The 25,651-nt window shown below is 38.6% G+C and overlaps 1 protein-coding gene across 1 annotated transcript in view; it reads left to right on the top strand.

The window, feature by feature from the left end:
- LOC124555753 (hemicentin-1-like) overlaps positions 1-25,651 on the top strand; it is an 817,128-nt gene that overhangs the window by 535,430 nt on the left and 256,047 nt on the right. Inside the window, exons 39-40 of the mRNA XM_047129776.1 lie at positions 4,082-4,203; positions 4,693-4,858. Coding sequence (XP_046985732.1) covers positions 4,082-4,203; positions 4,693-4,858 — 288 coding nt within the window. The remainder of the gene's footprint in view (positions 1-4,081; positions 4,204-4,692; positions 4,859-25,651) is intronic.

A 25,651-nucleotide genomic window follows, 5' to 3' on the forward strand; every position in this document is an offset into this window, starting at 1 on the left:
GCTTTCCAGAATGTTTATGGGGAATCACAGTCTTGAACATGACTGTTAACAGCAACTGTGCATAAACTTCAATTAGTAAAGTAAACAGCCCATCAGTAGCCATAACTGATTGGCTGTTTACTTTACCAATCAAAATTTATGAGTAATAAATTAGATGCATCATCAGACTTCAAAAATGGAGCAATTCTCTGCAAAAGTATTTGGGTCCATACTGTATAAGAAGTTAAAACTGAGTTGTCACATAAATAAACTAATCAAGAAGGTTATTTCAGTGTGTTACATCCTTAGAATTGTCTTTCTTTGTATCAACTTAAAGTCAAAAGTGTTGCTTATTTTTTGTGTTTAGGCTTCCTGCTGTCTTTTGAAATTGTTTTCTGGGGCAACGCAACTAAAGTAAATGAGGTGTTTGTTCAGTGGAAGGAGGTAGTAAAAATATTGTGTAAAGTAGATAACTATACACCTTACAGAAGCCTCTTTAGGGATTTTGGAATTCTTATACTGACTCCACAGTACATATACTTCTTAACCCTTTTAGTGCCAAATACGATCTGATCGTGATCCAGATTTTCGGCGAAAAATGCCAGTAACGATCTGATCATGATGCCTTTCTCATTCATTTTTTCCGCGCTTGAAGGCAAAGTTGTTAGTATTTCCTAGCGAATGAGAAAGGCATCACGATCAGATCGTTACTGGCATTTTTAGCCAAAAATCTGGATCATGATCAGATCGTATTTGGCACTAAAAGGGTTAAAGGTTTATGTTGCCAATTATAAAAATCAGTTTCAGCTGATCTATGATATACACGATGACAAAAATAATTTTCATATGAACTCTGCCTTCTTGTTTATGGTACAGAATGGAGTCAGTACTCTGGCAGGAAGACATCCAATAAGCCCCTGTCTAACATAAAACAAGAAATGAGGAATCTGTACGAATTCAAATGAAAATTTAAGAAAAATGTCTTATAGCCACTGTTTCCACAAATTATCCAAATATATAGATTCAGGGATTTAAAAGTTCTGTTAGCTACACAACAAGGGTTCATTATAAAGTTGCTACACATACCATTGTAATCAAGCAAATATTAAGTAACTAATAGAAATAAACAGCAGCTATCTAGTGAAACTCAAGAGGTAGCAGTTTTTTTTTTTTAATTTAATTTTTTTTTTTTCAAAATGACTGCTTTCTTTATAATATTCTCAAACAAATTTAGACCACATTAGAATGAAAAGCATAAAGCATAATAATGGTAGCTTATTATTAATGCATTATACAGATTACAACTAGAAGAGTTTCTTGTCTTTTGTTAATGTATATTTTGACTTATTACACATCTCTAAAGATTCTTCTTCTTGATGAAAGCTACAGAACATAGCAAAAGAGTGAATGAATGGATGAAATAAGGGAACAGTGAATACAAAAACTCATAGATTAACAGAAGTATGAATGTTAAGATGTAAGATACAAAGAGTAAAGTGGTGAGCAGTTGGAAGCTGATTTGGGGGATGGGGGAAAATATGATTCTAGAAATGGATTAGAATATCTTATCAGGCCAGGTGGAGTATGGAACTAAATTATGTGTCAGAGGGGTAGTTCATTATAATTGACAATGTTCTGCTTTGTACTTACCGATGTCTCATCCAGCAATCACTCCCTCAGGTTACTGTACAACTTTCCAAAGAAGTCTTCACAGGGCAGCATTTTCCCACTCACACCCACCCCTCCCACTCGCCCACCCACCCCCCTGCCACCCGCCATCCGGAAATAAAAAAAAAAACTGGAAGACAAACAGATTTGCCATGCCATATCTCTGCATAATTGTAATTCTCCAACCACACCAACTAATCACCTAATCATCTGCAAAAGATCACCCTGTTGGTAATGACTACATTAAACAATGGAAAATCCAGGTTGGAATGTAACAGTATTATAAAAAGAATAGTTGTTACTCCCCATATAGTGGAGATGCTGAGTCGCAAATAGGCATACCAAAAAGACTGTCAGAAAGTGAACTTTTGGCCAACAAGGCCTTGGTCAAAAATAGGCAATACACACACACTCACACACACACACACACACACACACACACACACACACACACACACACACATCACAGTCTATGGTTGATGAAGCTAGACTGCAAGCAGCACCATTGCTGTTCGCAGTTTACCTTCAGCAGCCAGGGACTGCGGTTATGTGTGTGTGAGTTGTATTTGGATGAGTGTGTGTGGGTATCTTGTCTATTTTCAATGAAGGCCTTGTTGGCAAAAAGCTCACTTTCTCACAATCTTTTTGGTGTGCCTGGTGAGTAGCAACTATTATTTTCATAATACTGTTGGTAATGATTGTCACTTTGGACTTCAGTAACTGAATCTTATCCTTTGCCAAAGATCAAAAACCTCTCATTGTGCCCTGAGCTATGGGTTATCTTCACCAAAATCCTTCCCACATCTCCCAAAATTGTACACCACTGACAATCCAAGCTGTGAAACATCCTGGTCTGTCCTTTTGGAAGTCCTTCTTCCAGTGCCTGATCACATGAGTCATGTATATGTGAAAGACCCATATGCCAGACCTGTCTTGTGCACCATCCAGGATAAACTATTTCAATCCTGTAACAGGCATATACTTTTCCATCAGACAGAGGACCACCAATGCTGTTTCAGCTATTGCATAGCTTTTTTATATGGGGGTTATTTCCACTAAATTGTGGTCAAAGGCATGACTGACCACCTACGGACCACAAAATGGTTACCATCAACATCCATTCATCTGAATTATCATCCCCAAAACAAACTTCTCTGAATTGCATATGTGGAAACTGTCTTGAGAATACGTCTTTCAGTCCAGTAATCCCCTAGCCTCAACTTTTGACTCCATGTTCTATAATAACCTCCTCTCCTGACACCCAACACAACTCCTCAGCTTCTTATGCCTCAGTACTTCTCCTTAATCCCTTGATTTCAGTTCCTTGCACTGTGAGTCTATGAGTCATCACTGACGCTGTTCCTCAGTATGTACCCTCTCCCTTTATACTATTCTTTCAGCCCCCCAAACTTCCCCACCCAAATTCCTCCCTGAAACTCTCATTTATCATTTGCAACACACTGCTGATTCTGTCTACATCTGAATTAGGTTTCCACTTGTGGTATTCATGAATTCAGTCTATCCCACCCACCCCCTCTTAATCCTTCCTCCTCTAGTTCCCTTCCACTTTCATTGTTCTTCACAACCTCTCCGCCAAACGCAACCTCTCACCACAGACTACTTGCAGTGTCAGAACAATGTAAGTGTTTGTCCATAAGCCCTAAGGAAAAATGTAAATTATTATTTTCCAATCTTCCAATACTAATATTTACATTGTTGTTGTAGTTCAGATCATGTTCTCAACATAATTTTTGAAAGTGTTTCATTTGCATTTACCTGTGGTAAACAGCATAAAATCACAGATTTAGTTTTATCACACATTTAGTGAAGACAATTACTAGAACAAAAAATAATTTTAATTTGTAACAAGGACATTCTCCATCTATTGAAAGAGATAATATAGCTGGAGGAAATAAAACCATATATGTTTCAAGGAGGAAGGTCACATACACAAGACAAGAAGCCTGGCTCTGCATTCTTCTCCCATCAGGTACTGTGTGACTTTCCTACGTAAACCATGACTAATCTTGTTTCCTCCAGGTATATCTTGTTCAAAAAGCTATTGTATTTATTAAGTTTTCTTTGTGCATATGTCTGGTCTTCCAGTCTTTACTGGGTTGACTTTTCATTTTTATGTATTTATAAAAACAAATTTTGTATTTCATTATTTGGATAGGGTATTTGATGTAGATGATTTTTCACTAAATGAAAATTTCTTCCATAGTGGCATAGTGAGTCAACGGGTGTATTTTTTAAATATATTAAATAGCATTCAATAGCAAATTTTTATAACAGTTTTTAATTTAAAAATATCTTTGTAACAGTATTTTGCTTCAAAATATATTTAGAAACTCTATTTTTGCTTCTCTTTCATAAAGTTTATAATAGTTACCTAGTAATCACTTACCACTATGTATTGGACAAATCTTGCCAGAGCCACCGTCAGTTGTTCCTGGAATACCAACTGTCCAGAACCACCCAGTGAAACTTCATCAGAGAACAGTTCTGAAGTGTGCATTAGATGGTTCTCCTGCACCAACTTATACATGGTATAAAGTAAGCATAAAATAAAACATGAGTTCATATTAAATGTAATACATTGCTGTTTTTATCTTGTGACACAAGGTTTGCAGTGTATTTTTGAATATTAACAAAACAAAAGTCTTGATCAGAAGACAGTGGCTAATATTTTTATTTAATTCTCACTGCAATTTGTACCCTATTACTTATCTTCTGGTCATAACTGCAAAAGAAACTTTGTTTACAGTTTTTGCTTTCAAATTTGTTTGTATTCATATATCTTACCCCATGAAAGAGAATTTTGGTATAGTCATCTGTCCTTGATGAAACACTATGTTGTAGATATTACTGTCTCTCAATCAGTATTATAACTACATGTGCAGCTAGTTTATTAACATCTTTTCAAGCATCTTCATGATGGATTGTGTATATAAAATGTTGCTGATTCTTAACTATACTAAATGTAATTTACAAACAGCATAATACATGAATTCTTTCATCTCTCTTTAATGCTGCTGTGCACAGAATGGGATACCACTTGTTGCGGGGACATCAGAAAATATTTACATATCATCAGATGGCAAGCAACTGCATTTGATGTATGCATTAGAAGATGATGTCGGCCTGTATTCTTGTATTGCTGAAAATCCAGCTGGCTATGAGCAGATGGCTTTCCAACTAAAGGTTGAAGGTAAGTTGTAGAAAAATAATACTAGTGTGTAATGAACACAGGAAGAGGGTGGACATAGAAAGAATCAGTATTTAGTTGTAAACAGTTCTAGCTGTGTTAAAAAAGAGTCAGAGGTCCAAACACTAATAGAAAGCACTGAATCAAATCATAATAGGTATGGAAAGAAGGCTAATGCCAGAAATACGTTGAGCCAAAATTTTTACAAAGGACCTAACCATGTTCAGAAAGGATAAATTAAATACACTTGGTTATGGAGTGTTTATTGCTGTCAGAAGTAGTTTACTTTGTAGTGAAACTGTAGTGGATACTTCCTGTGAGTTAGTGTGCGTGGAAGCTATACTTGACAACCAGAAAAAATTAATAATTGGTTCTTTTTACTGAGCCCCAACTCAGATGATACATTTGCTGGACAGTTCAAAGAAACCTTGAGTGTCAATTAAAATAGGTACCCCACTTGTACAGTTATAGTTGGTGTGACTTCAATCTGTGTAGGCAAAAATACATGTTTAAAATTATTTTGGACAACTATTTCAGGAATCTACTCAAAGTGTAGACGGTGGATACAGAGGTCAGTGATCACAAGGTTTTGGTAGCTAGAGGCCTTGCTAAGAGACAGTCTCCACTTCTTCCAATGTGACTGTGCAAGCATAGACCAGATGTGATTTAAATTCAGAGAAATGGTATCTATCGCAACTGAGAGATATATACCAAATAAATTAATAAGACATGATACTGATCCCCCATGGTATACAAAATAGGTCAGAACACTGTTGCAGAAGCAACAAAAAAGGCATGCCACATTTAAAAGACTGAAAAATCTCCAAGATTGGTAGAGTTTTACAGAATCTCAAAATTTAGTGTGAACTTCAAAGTGAGATGCTTTTAATAGTTTCCACAACAAAGCTGTCTCAAGATCTGGTAGTAAACCCAAAGAGATCATAGTCATATGTAAAGTACACCAATGGCAAGACACAGTCAACACCTTCACTGCATGATGACAATGATGATGTTATTGATGGCAGCACAACTGAAGCAGAGTTACAAAACATGGTTTTCCAAAATTCCTTTACGAAAGAAGGCAGAGTAAATACTCCAGAATCTGAATCAACAACAACTGCCAACATGAGTAACTTAGAAGCAGATATCCTCAGTCTAGCGAAGCAGCTTAAAACACTTAAGAAAGGCAAGGCTTTCAGTCCACATTGTATACCAGTCAGGTTCCTTTCAGAGTATGCAGAAACAATAGCCCCATACCTAGCAATCATAGGCAACTACTCGCTTGTAGAAAGATCCATACCCAAAGACTGGAAAGTTGTGTAAGTCATACCAATACCTAAGAAAGAAAATAGGAATAATCCACTGAATTAGAGACCATATCACTAACATTAATTTGCAGTAGGATTTTTGAACATATACTGTGCTCCAAAAATTATAAATCACCTTTAATAAAATGATTTATTGACAAATAGCCAACACGGATTCAGAAAATATCATTGCGATACACATGTAGCTCTTTATTCTCACAAAGTAATGAGTACCATTCCTCACAAATGACTTCTAATTAAATAGTGTGACTATGGAGCATTGTATCAATTGTATGAATGGATTTGCGATTTCCTGTCAGAAAGGTCGCAGATAGTAATAATTGATGGGAAGTCATCGAGTAAAACACAAGCAACATCTGGCATTCCCTCTGTTGTTCCTGATCTATATAAATGATTTAGGAGGCAATCTGAGCAGTCCTCTTAGATTGTTTGCAGATGTTGCTGTCATTTGCCGTCATGTAAAGTCATCAGATGATCAAAAAAATTTGAAAAATTATTTAGACAAGACATCTATATGGTGGAAAAGAATTATGAAAAGTGTGAAGTCATCCAAGTGAGCACTAAAAATAATCCCCTAAATTTCATTTAGGGGAAGGTGGGGTAACGTGGCCACTCTAAGTGAAACTGAATTTTCATGAAACCATGGCTATTAACAGAAGCTTCTTGGATATACATCTCGAATCTACATACTGTAAAGCACCACACCAAAAATTTATAACTAAGGTAAAAGTTTATTTTATAGGATATATAAAAGTTTTTCTGAAAGCTTACATAGTGGCCACTTTTCCCTACCTAATGAAATAAAGTGACCTGCCTTTTGCCACCATTCACAAATAGACTGTTTAATTTAAAACATGGGTAGGCTTATATTATTTATTTCACAATTGATTATAATTAGGAGAACAATAATACAAATGAGAAAGAAATGGGTTGCAGTACACTGTTGGCACAAAAAAGGTCCACAAATAAGAAACATTAATTATTTCTAATGATGTAAATAGAGAAATCAGTGACACAGTGGACTGCTATTTCAGTCTGATTCATTCACAGTTTATCCATTCAGAAACAATATTAAGTCATGTACAAAATTCCCATTTGAGGTTGTTGCCATTCATATGACATCCAGCGCACACTTTGTGGGCCCAGCGTTTATGTCTCCAACATCTAATCCATCCTTCATTTTCTTTAGATCTAGAAAACACTTCCTTGCAGTAAAAGCAGTCTGTGTCACTGTCCTCATGAGTGGAATTTTCTTCTTCCATTTCTTCTTGAAAAAGTTTCTTTTTAGCAGAAACTCTTTTAGAGTATGGTCCCACCTTTAGCTTCTTACCTTTGTTTTGTGTTGCCTTACATTGTAGAATATTGGCCTTCCCTGTTTGTTTTTCTTCAAACGTCCTTTTTTTCATTAAAAGCTACTACTCTTTCTTTCTTTTAGTTTCAGGCAACACATTTTTATAAGTGCTTGAAGTGATTATGACAGTCTTTTATTTTTCACTCTTAGTTCGTCTTTGATCCACACTCTGTTTCTTAGGGAAATCTTTTGCATCCTTTGGGCTTATGTGGAACCCATCTGTTGGATACTCAGAGGGAGGATATTAATGGTCAAACACTGAGGAGAACCTTCTCTTGGAGAAGTCTCACCACCAATAATCTGAAGGAAGCCTGCACTTGAAAGGCAGCTCATAATTTGGTTCTAGAAATGAACCAGGAGGTGTATTTGAAGAAGACACAGCAGTTTGGCATCCAGAGGGACCATCGCTTGCAGAAGACTCAGCTGTTTCACAATGAGAAGAATCAATTTTTTAAAAAGGCACAATATTAGTGTCCCTATCCAAAGGAATATCAGTACCTCAGCTGCAGTATAATCTTCATCGGTAAACACTTTAGGGTCTAGAGGAAAAATTCACACTGTCTGGTGCTATCGATTGCTGTGTTGGAATAGCTGCAATAAGAAGCGCTTCACCCAAGAGTGCAGTTATTGGAAACTATGTAACAGTTCTTCCTGGATTAATGCAAAGAAATTTTTCATAAGCTTTGGTGTAGAAGGTTTTAAAAGGAGACATGAATGCTTCATCTAAAAGTTGGAGCTTGTGGCTACAGTGTGGGTGCAAGCACACAATAGTTGTATGATATTCTCTGGCCTTGTCAATGAAATCTTAGCTTTTAGTATGGGTGGAATGACCATCTAAGATTAGTAGAACTGAATTTTGAGCAGTCGATTTTGCATGTTTTAAAAAATGTGGCATGTTGTTGTTGTTGTTGTTGTGGTCTTCAGTCCTGAGACTGGTTGATGCAGCTCTCCATGCTACTCTATCCTGTGCAAGCTTCTTCATCTCCCAGTGCCTACTGCAGCCTACCTCCTTCTGAATCTGCTTAGTGTATTCATCTCTTGGTCACCCTCTATGATTTTTACCATCCATGCTGCCCTCCAGTACTAAATTGGTGATCCCTTGATGCCTCAGAACGTGTCCTACCAACCGATCCCTTCTTCTAGTCAAGTTGTGCCACAAACTCCTCTTCTCTCCAATTCTGTTCAATACCTCCTCATTAGTGATGTGATCTACCCATTTAATCTTCAGCATTCTTCTGTAGCACCACATTTCGAAAGCTTCTATTCTTACCTTGTCTAAACTATTTATTGTCTATGTTTCACTTCCATACATGGCTACACTCCATACCAATACTTTCAGAAATGACTTCCTGACACTTAAATCTATACTCGATGTTAACAAATTTCTCTTCTTCAGAAACGCTTTCCTTGCCATTGCCAGTCTACATTTTATATTCTCTTTACTTCGACCATCATCAGTTATTTTGCTCCCCAAATAGCAAAACTCCTTTACTACTTTAAATGTCTCATTTCCTAATCTAATTCCCTCAGCATCACCCGACTTAATTGAACTACATTCCATTATGCTCGTTTTGCTTTTGTTGATGTTCATTTATACCCTCCTTTCAAGACACTGTCCATTCCGTTCAACTGCTCTTCCAAGTCCTTTGCAGTCTCTGACAGAATTACAATGTCATCGGCGAACCTCAAAGTTTTTATTTCTTCTTCCTGGATTTTAATAACTACTCCGAACTTTTCTTTTGTTTCCTTTGCTGCTTGCTCAATATACAGATTGAACAGGGAGAGGCTACAAACCTGTCTCACTCCCTTCCCAACCATGGCTTACCTTTCATGTCCCTCAACTCTTATAAATTTTACCCCTGCCACTTTCAGAATTTGAAAGAGAGTATTCCGGTCAACATTGTCAAAAGCTTTCTCTAAGTCTACAAATGCTAGAAACGTAGGTTTGCCTTTTCTTAATCTTTCTTCTAAGATAAGTCATAGGGTCAGTATTGCCTCACATGTTCCAACATTTCTATGGAACCCAAACTGATCTTCCCGAGGTTGGCTTCTACCATTTTTCCATTCGTCTGTAAAGAATTCGAGTTGGTATTTTGCAGCTGTGACTTATTAAACTGATAGTTTGGTAATTTTCACATTTATCAACACCTGCTTTCTTTGGGATTGGAATTATCATATTTTTCTTGAACTCTGAGCGAATTTCGCCTGTCTCATACATCTTGCTCACCAGATGGTAGATTTTTGTCAGGACTGGCTCTCCCAAGGCTTTCAGTAGTTCTAATGGAATGTTGTCTACTCCCGGGTCCTTGTTTTGACTTTGGTCTTTCAGTGCTCTGTCAAACTCTTCATGCAGTATCATATCTCTCATTTCATCTTCATCTACATCCTCTTCCATTTCCAAAATATTGTCCTCAAGAACATCGCCCCTGTATAGACCCTCTATATGCTCTTTCCACCTTTCTGCTTTCCCTTCTTGGCTTAGAACTGGGTTTCCATCTGAGCTCTTGATATTCATGCAAGTGGTTCTCTTTTCTCCAAAGGTCTCTTTAATTTTCCTGTAGGCAGTATCTATCGTACCCCTCATGAGATAAGCCTCTACATCCTTACATTTGTCCTCTAACCATACCTGATTAGCCATTTTGCACTTCCTGTTGATCTCATTTTTGAGACGTCTGTATTCCTTTTTGTCTGCTTCACTTACACCATTTTTGTATTTTCTCCTTTCATCAATTAAATTCTGTATCTCTTCTGTTACCCGAGGATTTCTACTAGCCCTCATCTTTTTACCTACTTGATCCTCTGCTGTCTTCACTATTCCATTCCTCAACAGCTGCCCATTCTTCTTCTACTGTATTTCTTTCCCCCATTCCTGTCAATTGTTCCCTTATGCTCTCCCTGAAACTCTGTACAACCTCTGGTTCTTTCAGTTTGTCCAGGTCCCATCTCCTCAAATTCCCACCTTTTTGCAGTTTCTTCAGTTTTAATCTACAGTTCATAACCAATAGATTGTGGTCAGAGTCCACATCTGCCCCTGGAAATGTCTTACAATTTTTATTTTTTTATTTTATTTACATGTCAAGTTCTGTGGGACCAAATTGAGGAGAAAATCTCCAAGGTCATTGAACATGTCAGTACATGAACTTACAACATGAAAGTAATAACAGATAAAAATAAATGTTCATGAACCTGAAAGAAAATCAGACCATAAGTTTAAGCAGACGCTATCAGCAATACAATGAGAATCATCTTAATTTTTCAAGGAACTCCTCAACAGAATAGAAGGAGTGACCCATGAGGAAACTCTTCAGCTTCGATTTGAAAGTGCGTGGAGTACTGCTAAGATTTTTGAATTCGAGTGGCAGCTTATTGAAAATGGATGCAGCAGTATACTGCACTTCTTTTTGCACAAGAGTTAATTAAGTCCGATCCTAATGGAGGTTTGATTTCTGCCGAATATTAACTGAGTGAAGATGCTTATTGTTGGAAATAAACTAATATTGGTAACAAGAAATGACAATAAGGAATATACATATTGAGAGGCCAATGTCAAAATACCCAGACTCGTGAACAGAGGTCGACAAGAGGTTCATGAACTCACACCACTTATTGCCCGAACCGCCCGTTTCTGAGCCAAAAATATCCTTCTAGAATGGGAAGAGTTACCCCAAAACATAATACCATGCGACATAAGTGAATGAAAATAAGCAAAGTAGACTAATTTACGTGTCGAAGTATCACTCACTTTCGATACCGTTCGAATAGTGAAAATGGCAGTATTAAGTCTTTGAACAAGATCCTGAACGTGGGCTTTCCACAACAGCTTACTATCTATCTGAACACCTAGGAATTTGAACTGTTCAGTTTCACTAATCATATGCCCATTCTGTGAGATTAAAACGTCAGGTTTTGTTGAATTGTGTGTTAGAAACTGTGAAAACTGAGTCTTACTGTGATTTAACATTAGTTTATTTTCTACAAGCCATGAACTGAGGTTATGTACTGCACTACTTGACACCGAGTCAATGTTGCACACAACATCCTTTACTACCAAGCTAGTGTCATCAGCAAACATAAATATTTTAGAGTTACCCATAATACTAGAGGGCATATCATTTAAATAAATAAGGAAAAGGAGCAGCCCCAACACTGATCCCTGGGGCACCCCCCACTTGACAGTACCCCACTCAGATCCCACATCACAGCCATTATCAACATTGTGAATAATGACCTTTTGCTGCCTGTTGCTAAAGTAAGAAGTGAACCAATTGTGAGCTACTCCCCTTATTCCATAATGGTCCAACTTCTAGAGCAATATTGTGAGATCAACACAGTCAAATGCCTTTGTTAAATAAAAAAATACGCCAAGCGTTCGACACTTTTTGTTTAGCCCATCCAGTACCTCACAGAGAAAAGAGAATATAGCATTTTCAGTTGTCAAACGACTTCTAAAGCCGAACTGTACATTTGATAGCAAATCGTGTGATATAAAATGATCAATTAACCTTACATACACAGCCTTTTCGATAACTTTTGTAAACACTGATGACATAGAAATAGGTCTAAAATTATCTTCATTATCCCTTTCTCCCTTTTTATATAGCGGCTTTACTAATGAGTACTTTAATCCCTCAGGAAACTGACCATTCCTAAAGGAAAAATTACAAATATGGCTAAATACAGGGCTAACATGTGCAGCACAGTACTTAAATATTCTACTAGACACTCCATCATAACCATGAGAGTCCTTAGTCTTCAGTGATTTAATTATTGACTCAATCTCCCTCTTGTCTGTATCACAGAGGAGTATTTCAGACGTCAGTCTCGGAAAGGCATTTGCTAAGAAATTTATATGATTTCCTGTAGAAACTAAATTTTTATTTAATTCACCAGCAATGCTCAGAAAATGGTTGTTAGATACTGTACATATATCTGATTTATCAGTAACAAAAATATTATTACTGCGAACTGACTTTATATCATGAACCTTCTGCTGCTGACCAGACACTTCCTTCATAACTGACCATATGGCTTTAATTTTATCCTGTGAATTAGATATTCTATTTGCATACCACATACTTTTTGTCTTGCTAATAACATTTTTAAGCACCTTACAATACTGCTTGTAATGGGCTACTGTAGCTTGATTGTGACTACTTCTAACATTTTGATATAATTCCCGCTTTGTTCTACATGATATTCTTATCCCACTAATCAGCCAACTGGGCTGTCCATTACTGCTAGTACCCCATTTAGAATGTTCTAATGGAAAGCAACTCTCAAAGAGCATGAGAAATGTGTTATGGAAAGCATTGTATTTATCATCTATATTACTGGCACTATAAACATCTTGCCACTCTTGTTCCGTGACAAGTTTTGAAAAACTCTCTATTGCTGTTGGATTAACTTTCCTGCATAGTTTGTAATTAAATCCGACATTAGTTTGAGTACAAAAACCTTTTAGTGTTAAAATTTGTGCATCATGGTCTGAAAGGCCATTCACCCTTTTACTAACAGAATGCCCATCTAGTAATTAAGAATGAATAAAAATATTGTCTATGACTGTGCTACTGCTCCCCTGAACCCTAGTTGGAAAAAACACAGTTTGCATCAGATCATATGAATTTAGGAGATCTACCAACATCCTTTTTCTTGCACAATCATGTACAAAATTAATGTTGAAGTCACCACATATAACTACTTTCTGGTACATCCTACAAAGTGAATCAAGAACCCTCTCTAGCTTAAGCAAAAATGCTCTGAAGTCAGAGTTGAGGGACCTATAAACAACAGCAATTAGAAGTTTAGTTTCACTAAATTCAACTAATGCTGCACAACTTTCAAATATCTGTTCAGTGCAGTGTCGTGATACGTCTATGGACTCTAATGAAATACTGTTTTTTATGTACAGAGCCACTCCCGCACCCCACAAGGAACTCCTTGAGAAACAGCCAGCTAATCTGTAGCCTGGTAAAGGAAGCCTCTGAATTATCAAATTATTTAAGTGGTGCTCTGATATACCAATAATTTCAGAGTTAACATCTATTAGCAGTTCACTAACTTTATCTCTAATACCTCTTATATTTTGATGAAATATGCTAATTCCTTCTCTACTTGGAAACATTACATCCTCTGGAGGTGAGCCCTTAGTTAGAGGCACTTCCTTTATGCAGGTATACCTATCAGCTGACTTCAGTCTAAAAAAGGTGTAGCTTTAACACCAACTACTACAGGAATTTTTCCATGAGTGATACCACTACCAGCACCACCACCACCCACTACACTGTCACCTATAAGCTTAGCCAGCCTCCCCTTCCCATACCTATTGAGGTGCAGGCCATGCCTAGTTAAACCCCATCTACTGATACACCCAACTGGCACCACTGAGATATGATCCATGCCCTCCACCATCAGTGCCCTCCCCAGCCCCACATTAACACTCCTAACAGCCGCATTAAGGTGAGGCCAATCATGATGCTGAAACAGTTGCACGAAGTGCACATTAGTGCCACCAGTTTGAGCAACTATCTTAACCAAGTCACCACTGACATCATATTCCCCGTCCCTATCAAGACTGTTCCCTGCTCCACCCACTATCACTACCTGATCCTCTTTCGTAAAATTCTTACATAACTCCCCTATGCTTTCAGTCACCTGAGCCAACCCTGCACTAGGCTTCACAATTCTGGTGACCTGGTACTCACACCCCAACACTTCCTGCAACTGCTGGCCCACACCTCTACCGTGGGAACTACCTAGCAGCAGAACCTTCAATCTGCTGGACTTCGCAACTAACCTAGGCTTCCTAATTGCTGAGGACTGCTGCAAGTTACCTACATCTACGGCTACACGAGGCTCCTCTCCACTCAACTCTGACAGTTGGTCGTATCTATTGCGTGTATGCAAAATAAAACTGTCTGAATACCTCCTCTTCCTAGCTACCTTTTTGCCAACTGCCAGTTCCCATTCCCCACCACCCTTCACCCTCCTCAACCTATCTAGTTCCTCCTTTGCGCATTGTAACTGCACCTGAAGGGCACAGCAGATCTTACGCTCCTGCTCCTCTATTAACTTGTTTCTACTACAGATTCTACGTTCCCAGGAGAGGATCTCCCTAAAATGACCACTGGCTTCCCCACTGCATTCACCGCAATGAAAATACTTTGAACAAATCCCACACCGTAATCCACTACTCACAAACCTACGACAGAGCCCACACTTTTCACTCATGGTAAAATTTTACAGTTACTGAAAAAAATTATACGTCTACATTACCAAAGTTCAGTAGCACCAGTAGAACTATTTAAGAACTAACAATAATGGTCTCAAAATTCTCTGCCTACTAAGAAAGCAGCTACTTGTATTAATACTACTACAACACAGCCAATACCAATACCAGCAAAACTTCACAAAATTATTAGCTAAAACCAAAAAATTAAAACGACCACTGTAACACTAAGCAAAGTTAAAACACTAAATGAAAATTTTACTGAAATATTTCACTAGAAAGAATAATAAACATCGGTTGAAAACTAAAGCACGAAATTTACTAAACGACTTCAACACACTGAAAACTCTATAAAACACAGCGAGCGAACGATTACAAAAGTTTATTAAGTCATTATTTCGCCACAAATGGCACGCAACACTGCTGAAATCTATTAAATTTAATAACTGTATTTAAAATCTGGTTCCTAAATCTCTGTCTTACCATTATATAATCTATCTGAAACCTTCTAGTATCCAAAAAGTATTCCAAAAAGCTTTCACTCAGATTCCACCCGCAAGGGTGGCATGCATATTACGTTCCTGATGGAGCCCTGTTTTTATGTTCATCCTTCATTCTTCGCCTAGGGAAGATTACAAATGGGGTAGAAATTTCCTCCTGCAGACAGACACACTACAAAAGTCAAAAGCAAACCTCTATCAGCTGAAGTAGTGGATCTGACTTGTCATCCTCCTTTGAGTGCAAACACTTTGCTGTTCTTGGAAACTGTCAGAAGACCGGTTTCATCTACATTATAAGTATGATGAGCAGGTTGAAACTGTTTATCTTGCACTATCTTAAGGAAATCAAAAACCTTGTCTACATTCTCATTGTTAAACACTTGTGCTCTAGCCACAGAAGTAGACTCTGGCTTCGTAAGATTAATATTAGGATGCTGTTCTCTAAAGCACACCACCCAGTCTTTCCTTGCCATTTCAGACTCTGTTGAAACAATGGGGTATTTTGTTATGCGTTACCAATTTGACTGCTAATTGCCGCATGTCATTCACTGTAATTCCATAAAATCACTTGTTGTTGTTGTTGTTGTCTTCAGTTCTGAGACTGGTTTGATGCAGCTCTCCATGCTACTCTATCCTGTGCAAGCTTCTTCATCTCCCAGAACTCACTGCAACCTACATCCTTCTGAATCTGCTTAGTGTATTCATCTCTTGGTCTCCCTCTACAATTTTTACCCTTCACACTGCCCTCCAATGCTAAATTTGTGATCCCTTGATGCCTCAGAACATGTCCTACCAATCAGTGCCTTCTTCTTGTAAAGTTGTGCCACAAACTCCTCTTCTCCCCAATTCTATTCACTACCTCCTCATTAGTTATGTGATCTACCCACTTTATCTTCAGCATTCTTCTGTAGCACCACATTTCAAAAGCTTCTATTCTCTTCTTGTCCAAACTATTTATCATCCATGTTTCACTTCCATACATGGCTACACTCCATACCAATACTTTCAGAAACAACTTCCTGACACTTAAATCTATACTCGATTATAACAAATTTCTCTTCTTTAGAAATGCTTTCCTTGCCATTGCCAGTCTACATTTTATATCCTCTCTACTTCGACCATCATCAGTTATTTTGCTCCCCAAATAGAAAAACTCCTTTACTACTTTAAGTCTCTCATTTCCTAATCTAATTCCCTCAGCATCACCCAACTTAATTCAACTACATTCCATTATCCTAGTTTTGCTTTTGTTGATGTTCATCTTATATCCTCCTTTCAAGACACTGTCCATTCTGTTCAACTGCTCTTCCAAGTTCTTTGCTGTCTATGATAGAATTACAATGTCACCGGTGAACCTCAATGTTTTTATTTCTTCTCCATGGACTTTAATACCTACTCTGAATTTTTCTTTTGTTTCCTTTACTGCTTGCTCAATATACAGATTGAATAACATCGGGGAGAGGCTACAACCCTGTCTCACTCCCTTCCCAACCGCTGCTTCCCTTTCATGTCCCTCGACTCTTATAACTGCCATCTGGTTTCTGTACAAATTGTAAATAGCCTTTCGCTCCCTGTATTTTACCCCTGCCACCTTTAGAATTTGAAAGAGAGTATTCCAATCAACATTGTCAAAAGCTTTCTCTAAGTCCACAAATGCTAGAAATGTAGGTTTGCCTTTCCTTAATCTATTTTCTAAGATAAGTCATAGGATCAGTATTGCCTCACGTATTCCAACATTTCTACGGAATCCAAACTGATCTTCGCCCAGGTCGGCTGCTACCAGTTTTTCCATTCATCGGTAAAGAATTCGAGTTAGTATTTTGCAGCTGTGACTTATTAAACTGATAGTTCGGTAATTTTCACATCTGTCAACACCTGCTTTCTTTGGGATTGGAATTATTATATTCTTCTTGAAGTCTGAGGGTATTTCGCCTGTCTCATACATCTTGCTCACCAGATGGTAGAGTTTTGTCAGGACTGGCTCTCCCAAGGCCGTCAGTAGTTCCAATGGAATGTTGTCTACTCCCGGGGCCTTGTTTCGACTCAGATCTATCAGTGCTCTGTCAAACTCTTCACGCAGTATCGTATCTCCCATTTCATCTTCATCTACATCCTCTTCCATTTCCATAATATTGTCTTCAAGTACGTCGCCGTTGTATAGACCCTCTATATACTCCTTAAACTTTTCTGCTTTCCCTTCTTTGCTTAGAATTGGGTTTTCATCTGAGCTCTTGATATTCATGCAAGTGGTTCTCTTTTCTCCAAAGGTCTCTTTTAATTTTGCTGTAGGCAGTATCTATCCTACCCCTAGTGAGATAAGCCTCTACATCCTTACATTTGTCCTCTAGCCAAACCTGCTTAGCCATTTTGCACTTCCTGTCGATCTCATTTTTGAGACGTCTGTATTCCCTTTTGCCTGCTTCATTTACTGTGTTTTTATATTTTCTTCTTTCATCAATTAAATTCAATATTTCTTCTGTTACCCAAAGATTTCTACTAGCCCTCGTCTTTTTACCTACTTGATCCTCTGCTGCCTTCACTACTTCATCCCTCAGAGCTACCCATTCTTCTTCTGCTGTATTTCTTTCCCCCATTCCTGTCAATTGTTCCCTTATGCTCTCCCTGAAACTCTGTACAACCTCTGGTTTAGTCAGTTTATCCAGGTCCCATCTCCTCAAATTCCCACCTTTTTGCAGTTTCTTCAGTTTTAATCTACAGTTCATAACCAATAGATTGTGGTCAGAGTCCACATCTGCCCCTGGAAATGTCTTACAATTTAAAACCTGGTTCCTAAATCTCTGTCTTACCATTGTATAATCTATCTGATACCTTCTAGTATCTCCAGGATTCTTCCATGTATACAACCTTCTTTTATGATTCTTGAACCAAGTGTTAGCTATGATTAAGTTATGCTCTGTGCAAAATTCTACCAGACGACTTCCTCTTTCATTTCTCTCCCCCAATCCATATTCACCCACTATGTTTCCTTCTCTCCCTTTTCCTACTCTCGAATTCCAGTCACCCATGACTATTAAATTTTCGTCTCCCTTCACTACCTGAATAATTTCTTTTATCTCATCATACATTTCATCAATTTCTTCATCATCTGCAGAGCTAGTTGGCATATAAACTTGTACTACTGTAGTAGGCATGGGCTTCGTGTCTATCTTGGCCACAATAATGCATTCACTATGCTGTCGGTAGTAGCTTGCCCACACTCCTATTTTTTTATTCATTATTAAACCTACTCCTGCATTACCCCTATTTGATTTTGTATTTATAACCCTGTATTCACCTGACCAAAAGTCTTGTTCCTCCTGCCACCGAACTTCACTAATTCCCACTATATCTAACTGCAACCTATCCATTTCCCTTTTTAAATTTTCTAACCTACCTGCCCGATTAAGGGATCTGACATTCCACCCTCTGATCCATAGAATGCCAGTTTTCTTTCTCCTGATAATGACGTCCTCCTGAGTAGTCCCTGCCCGGAGATCTGAATGGGGGTCTATTTTATCTCCGGAATATTTTACCCAAGAGGATGCCATCATCACTTAACCATACAGTAAAGCTGCATGCCCTCGGGAAAAATTATGGCTGTAGTTTCCCCTTGCTTTCAGCTGTTCGCAGTGCTAGCACAGCAAGGCCGTTTTGGTTAGTGTTGCAAGGCCAGATCAGTCAATCATCCAGACTGTTGCCCCTGCAACTACTGAAAAGGCTGCTGCCCCTCTTCAGGAACCACACATTTGTCTGGCCTCTCAACAGAAACCCCTCCGTTGTGGTTGCACCTACGGTACAACCATCTGCATCGCTGAGGCACGCAAGCCTCCCCACCAACAGCAAGGTCCATGGTTCATAGGGGTAGGAAAATCACTTATCCATTTCAAAAATGTAATTAAGGAGTCCTTGCTCTTGTTCTTCTCTGTACACTGCCCTTAAGCTGCCCATAACCTTTTTACTGCCAACTGCATGTCTTTTTTTTTGTCCAGAATTCTTCATTTTAGCATATTATGTGAAATGTTGAATTGTATTGCTGCTGTTGAAAAAGACATGTTATCATTCTTTACTGCTTCAGTTGCCTTTTGCATTGCAACAGTGTCCCATGTTTGTTGTTCTCTTTTACATATGTATTTTCTTGGCACCTTGAAGCACTTGGAAACCCTTGCAGGAGAGCAGAATAATGGATATTGTGCATAACACAATTTGTAATGTTTTAATTTCAGTCGTTATACTATGCATAAAATATGGAATTAGTTAATTCTCATTCAGATAAACATATTGACAATGAACTATCAGGAATAGTGGCCAGTTTTCCCGATCAGACGCCATGTCTGTATCAGTGGATCACTCGCGAAACAATACAACCGAAGGAAATGACATTGACTTATATTTGTAAGGGAAAATGCATTGCATGAACCGTGATATTGCAAAAATCTATTGCTCTGCATGAAAGTGAAACAACTAAAGTAATAGGGTGACTAACCTTACATCAAATGACCAAAAAAACCTAAACCTTCCTTTATCAAAGTCACTAACAACACTAACGGTGCTGATTACATCTATTTTGGCCACTTCTTGGTAGGGAGCAGCACTGTTGAAGACATCAGGTAAGCAGTGACAACTTTTCCCAACCTGGCCACTTTACCCTTCTTTCCCATACACAATAATAAATCACACAAATCTAAAGGCTGTAACCTCAACTAAACACCTATGGATTACTGTTATGACTAACTTAAAGTGGAATGGTCAGATTGATAATGTTGTTGGGAAAATGAACCAAAGATGGTGATTTATTGGCAGAACGAAAAATGTAGCAAGTCTATTAAGGAGACTGCTTACACTAAGCTTGTCTGCCTTCTTTTTTTCTGGAGTAGTGCTGTGTGGTGTGGAACCCACATCAGATAGGATTGATGGAGGACATAGAAAACGTTGAGGGAAGGCCAACTCATTTTGTATTGACATGAACTAGAGGAGAAAGTGCCACAGATATGATACACGGATTGGGGTGGCAGTAATTAAAACAAAGGCACTTTTCACTATAGCTGAACCTTTTCATGAAATTTCAATCACCAGCTTCCACCTCAGTGTTTGAAAATATTTTGTTGGCACCAACTTACTTAGGGAGGAATGATAATCATAATAAAACAAAAGAAGTTGGAGCTCACACAGAAATATTTAAGTATTTGTTTTTCCCATGCGCTGTTGGAGAGTGGAATGATAGAGAAGTAGCTTAAAGGTGGCTCAATGAACTCTCTACCAGGCACTTAATTGTGAACTGCAGAGTAATCATGTGGATGTAGATGTCTCCTATATTCCTCCCCCTTGATGGCAGAAAGAAAACTGGGTCAAGTAAAATTTCTTTTTGGTTTGTCGACACTGAGACTGCCACTGTGCTACTGTATACCTTCTTGACTTTAATATTGTGATGTGACACATCTATTGTTTTCCAGTTGTGCATTGGATTTTGTAAATTATAGAATAGCATTTGTAGCTACACTATATAAAAGTTCATAATTTCAGTATATAGTATACAATGTAATAGTTCTTCATCTTCATTCCTTACAACATCATTGTTGTCATTTTCATTTTGATGTCATGGCTACACATGTGTCTCCCATGTTCATCATTTTCAGAAAGAAGGGATTTTCCAATGTAACTGTCAATCAGAATATGTATGTATTACAAGTTCAATGTTTCACAAGAAAATCAAATTCAAGACCCATGCCTAACAGAACATAATTATGATTGTTGCTCATGACCTGTGTTCTTTTTTTTCACTTATAATCATCTGCTTACAATATTGTATTTTATTAGTTTATGAAATAGATGGGATCATGTCTCTAAGAGATGAATGATCATTAATTAATTTAAAAAGGGAAAAAAACAATAACTGTAAAAGTCTGGCAACTTCTTTAATTTTGGTTGAATGTACCAAAATAGTTAAATGAACTCCAATAAATAAGGGATTTGTGTCATCAGTATGTAGTAAAGCAGAAGCACACAGCTAATTTTGAGCTTTCTTCATAGAAACACCGTTTTTAAGAATTAATGAGAAAGAGTGAAAATGGAAGGAAGAAGGCCAAGGATGAATAGGAAGTTAAAGAAAATGTTAGCTAGAAGCTGTGGGGACCATATTGATGTGAAGAGAGGGATGATGTGAGGCCAATTAATGTATGATGAGATCAAACATATCACATACCTCAGCAGCATATCAGAGAAACTGTGATAGGATAATTACAATAAAGATGATGTACGAGTAAAATAATATTATTAGAGCTTCAGGATATGGAAAAGGCAGAAACATTTAAGGCAGAGGCGGGGAGTATGAGCAACTGATAATATTGAGCAAGGACACAATCATTACGAGAAACTCTGAGAACCAAGTAAGTGAAAGATTATGTCTACGTGAGAAAATTAGCAACAGAGAAGAAATTCAGGCTGTAAGAAACAGAATTCTTTAGGGGCAATAATGTGTAATGAGCCGTGAGGAAGATGGAAATAATTTTTTTTTTATTTATGTATTCTTTATCCATAGCACCTCTCCGATAATTTGCAAAGAAAATACTCCACGCATCACATGGTTTTAGACCAGGAAAATTTATTCATCAGAATGTTGATGCCCACAAATCATTTCTTGAATTATATTACTGTAAATGGATATACAGTCAGTTTCTCATTTCATATTGTACAGATACATTTTCACTGAATAAAAAATACAATTACAGTAGTGATAAAATCTCACACTTAAAAATATCTGTATTGGTGGTTTTTAAATTAAAGTTTGTACTGGTGCCTACACAGCAGAGCCAAGGAAACCGGTACACCTGCCTAATGTCGTGTAGGACCCCTGCGAGCACGCAGAAGTGCCCCAACATGATGTGGCATGGACATAACTAATGTCTCAAGTAGTGCTGGAGGGAATTAACACCATGAAACCTGCAGGGCTGACCATAAATCTGTAAGAGTATGAGGGGTGGAGATCTCATGTGAACAGTTTATTGCAAGACATCCCAGATATGCTAGATAATGTTCATGTTTGGGGAGTTTGGCTGCTGGCGGAAAACTTAGAAGTGTGTCTCTGGAGCCACTCTGTAGCAAATTCTGGACATGTGCGGTGTCACAGCATCCTGCTGGAATTGCCCAAGTCTGTCGGAATGCACAATGGACATGAATGGATGCAGGTGATAAGACAGGATGCTTACATATGTGTCACCTGTCAGAGTTGTATCTAGACATATCAGGGGTCCCATATCACTCCATCTGCACATGTCCCACACCATTACAGAGCCTCCACCAGCTTGAACTGTCCCCTGCTGAAATGCAGGGTCCATGGAGTCATGAGATTGTCTCCATACCCATACATGATCATCCATTCAATACAATTTGAAACAAGACTTGTCCGACCAGGCAACATGTTTCCAGTCATCAACAGTCCAATGTTGGTGTTGATGGACCCAGGCGAGGCCTAAAGCCTTGTGTCGTGCAGTCATCAAGGGAACGTGAGTGGGACTTTGGCTCCGAAAGCCTACATCGATGATGTTTCATTGAATGATTTACACACTGACACTTGTTGATAATCCAACATTGAAATCTGCAGCAATTTGCAGAAGGGTTGCACTTCTGTCACATTGAATGATTCCCTTCAGTCATCATTGGTCCCCTTCTTGGAAGATCTGTTTCTGGCCACATAAATGTAAGAGATTTGATGTTTTACCAGATTCCTGATATTCATGGTACACTCGTGAAATGGTTGTATGGAAAAATCTCCACTTCACTTATACATCAGAGTTGCAATGTCCCATCATTCATGTGCTGACTATAACGCGATTTTCAAACTAACTTAAATCCTGATAACCTGCCTTTGTAGCAGCAGTAGCCGATCAAAGAACTATGTCAGACACTTGTATTATATAGACATTGCCAACCGCAGTGCTGTATTATGCCTGTTTATGCATCTCTGTATTTGAATATGCATGCCTGTACCAGTTTCTTTGGCACACCAGTGTAGTACTCACATATATTTATACAATTTTCCAATTAAAGTGCCTTCCAAATTCAGCAAAACCATTCAACATAGCTTGGTATTTTTTGTACCCACAAGTGTGTGCTTTTCATTTGATAAACAGTGAAGCTAGTCACATATTAAAGATAGTGTAGTCAGGTGTCAAACAGGAGCACTGTGAGACCCCGAAATATCTAGCGACACTTGAGAGATCTCTTACTTTCAGAAAGTGTTGCGTGAACTGCAAGTCAAAAGTATCCACCAGGTAAAACCTTCTACAGAAACTGACTGGATCATAATGGGAGTAGTCAACCTGAAACTCTACGTATCTCTGCAATGGGAGTACGCTGTTCTGCAGCAGATTATGCATGTCCTGTTTAGTATAATTCAACACATGCCAAACAGGTGGACATAACTCTCAATGACACTGCAGAATCATAACAGGTTCCTTGAAATCCACTCTAGTTGAATGGCTTTACCACCTCACAGGAATAGTGACACCTTCTGTTCGAAGAGAAGTAGCTACAAATGAGGAAAAAAAGAAAGTGGAGCAAAATGGCTGGTTCAAATGGCTCTGAGCACTATGGGACTTAACATCTGTGGTCATCAGTCCCCTAGAACTTAGAACTACTTAAACCTAACTAACCTAAGGACATCACACACATCCATGCCCGAGGCAGGATTCGAACCTGCGACCATAGCAGTCGCGCGGTTCCGGACTGAGCGCCTAGAACCGCGAGACCACCGCGGCCGGCGAAAGTGGAGCAGGAGAGAATGTATCCTCTGTATGGGCACAAACTGCACACACAATGACTGAAGTCAAGGAAGAATTTCCATAGAACATTGACAGTATTTAGAACCACTGTTGAAAAAGCTAGGTCGCAACTGTCTCCTCGCTATGATGAGAAATGGATGTCTTGGAAGTCCTTGAATAGGCTGAGATATGGAGTTGGCAGATCAAGGGTTAATTTGGTAAGCTCAAGATGATATTCAGTGCATCTGTGGAGAAGAGCAGACTGTTCATCATAATTATGCTTCAGTGCCAACTGTGTCCAATCTCCTGCACAGTAGATAAACTTCTTTAAGGTGCATTGGAAATGACCATGTTTTGGGTCAAAATAATATAGTCATAACTGTGTATAACATGTATGTTTCTGCTATGAGAATAAATAAATCCTTAAGTTAATTAATGGCCTTATTGAGTACTGAGCAGGTTAGTCTTATTATCTCTCTTCCAAATAATAGCATGGCACTCTATATATATGGATAGTAGACAATGAGGATCTTAATTTTTGGAAAAAAGTGTAACCAATTTTGTGTTGATTATGTCTGAACAGTACTCACTATTCTTCAAAGTGGCAGTATCAGTTTCAGATAAATAACTTCTACACATACAGACAGAATAGCATACATGTGGAATTGTTATTCCCTAGCACATTGTCAACTATTCTCATGTAACAAACTTTGATGTGCTGTCCATCAGGAACAATTGTGTGCTTATTTTACCACATAGTAGAGACACTGAGTCATAACCAGACAGCAGCCAAACTTTGCCCAAGAGCAGAGTTGCCTACCAGGCGGTGGAACATGCTACTAAGCATGACATGCTTCATTTCAATGGCTGCTTCAAAATCCATGCTATCTGGACCCTCCCCCACAGGACCAGTTTTTTTGAGCTACTTAGATGAGAGTTACCCTTGAAACACAACCTTCATTCCCATACCCCTACTTGCCTCAATCTCCACTTACCCCTGTACCCAAAACACCTTCTCTACATACTCCTCCTCCTCTTTTCTGCTATCCCCTCCAATTTGAGTTCCCTACATCACATCAACTTGGGCTGCACAAACACACTGGTTTCCATGCCCATGTGTCACCTTCTATCTTGTGCACCTAGTGTCACTTGCTCCTGCATTCCTATCTTGTAGACATGCTGCCGCACTGTGATCCATTCGCCAAACACTGTCACCCACTGCTCACCTCTTTTCTCCCCTTGTCCACTCTAACCAGAACAACCCCTCACCCAAGTCTACCTGCCAGCATTGTGTGTTCTGGTGGCACAGTGTAGTTGTACCTGTGTGTGTGTGTGTGTGTGTGTGTGTGTGTGTGTGTGTGTGTGTGCATGTGTGGATGATTGGACGTGAGTGTGTGTGTGTGTGTGTGTGTGTGTGTGTGTGTGTGTGTGTGTGTGTGTGCGTGTGTGCGTGTGCGTGCGTGAGTGTGTGTGCGCATGCACATGTGCCTGTGTATGCATGTGTGTGTGTGTGTGTGTGTGTGTGGGGGGGGGGGGGATGTGCCCTTTTGCATTTGCCTTTATATGCATACTCTGAATTCAAAAAGGGCATGTTGAGAACCTAGTGAAGATTTTGGTCTTGAGTGTCTGTCGATGG

This window comes from Schistocerca americana, chromosome X, assembly GCF_021461395.2.
Source record: "Schistocerca americana isolate TAMUIC-IGC-003095 chromosome X, iqSchAmer2.1, whole genome shotgun sequence".
Classification (NCBI taxonomy): Eukaryota; Metazoa; Arthropoda; class Insecta; order Orthoptera; family Acrididae; genus Schistocerca; species Schistocerca americana.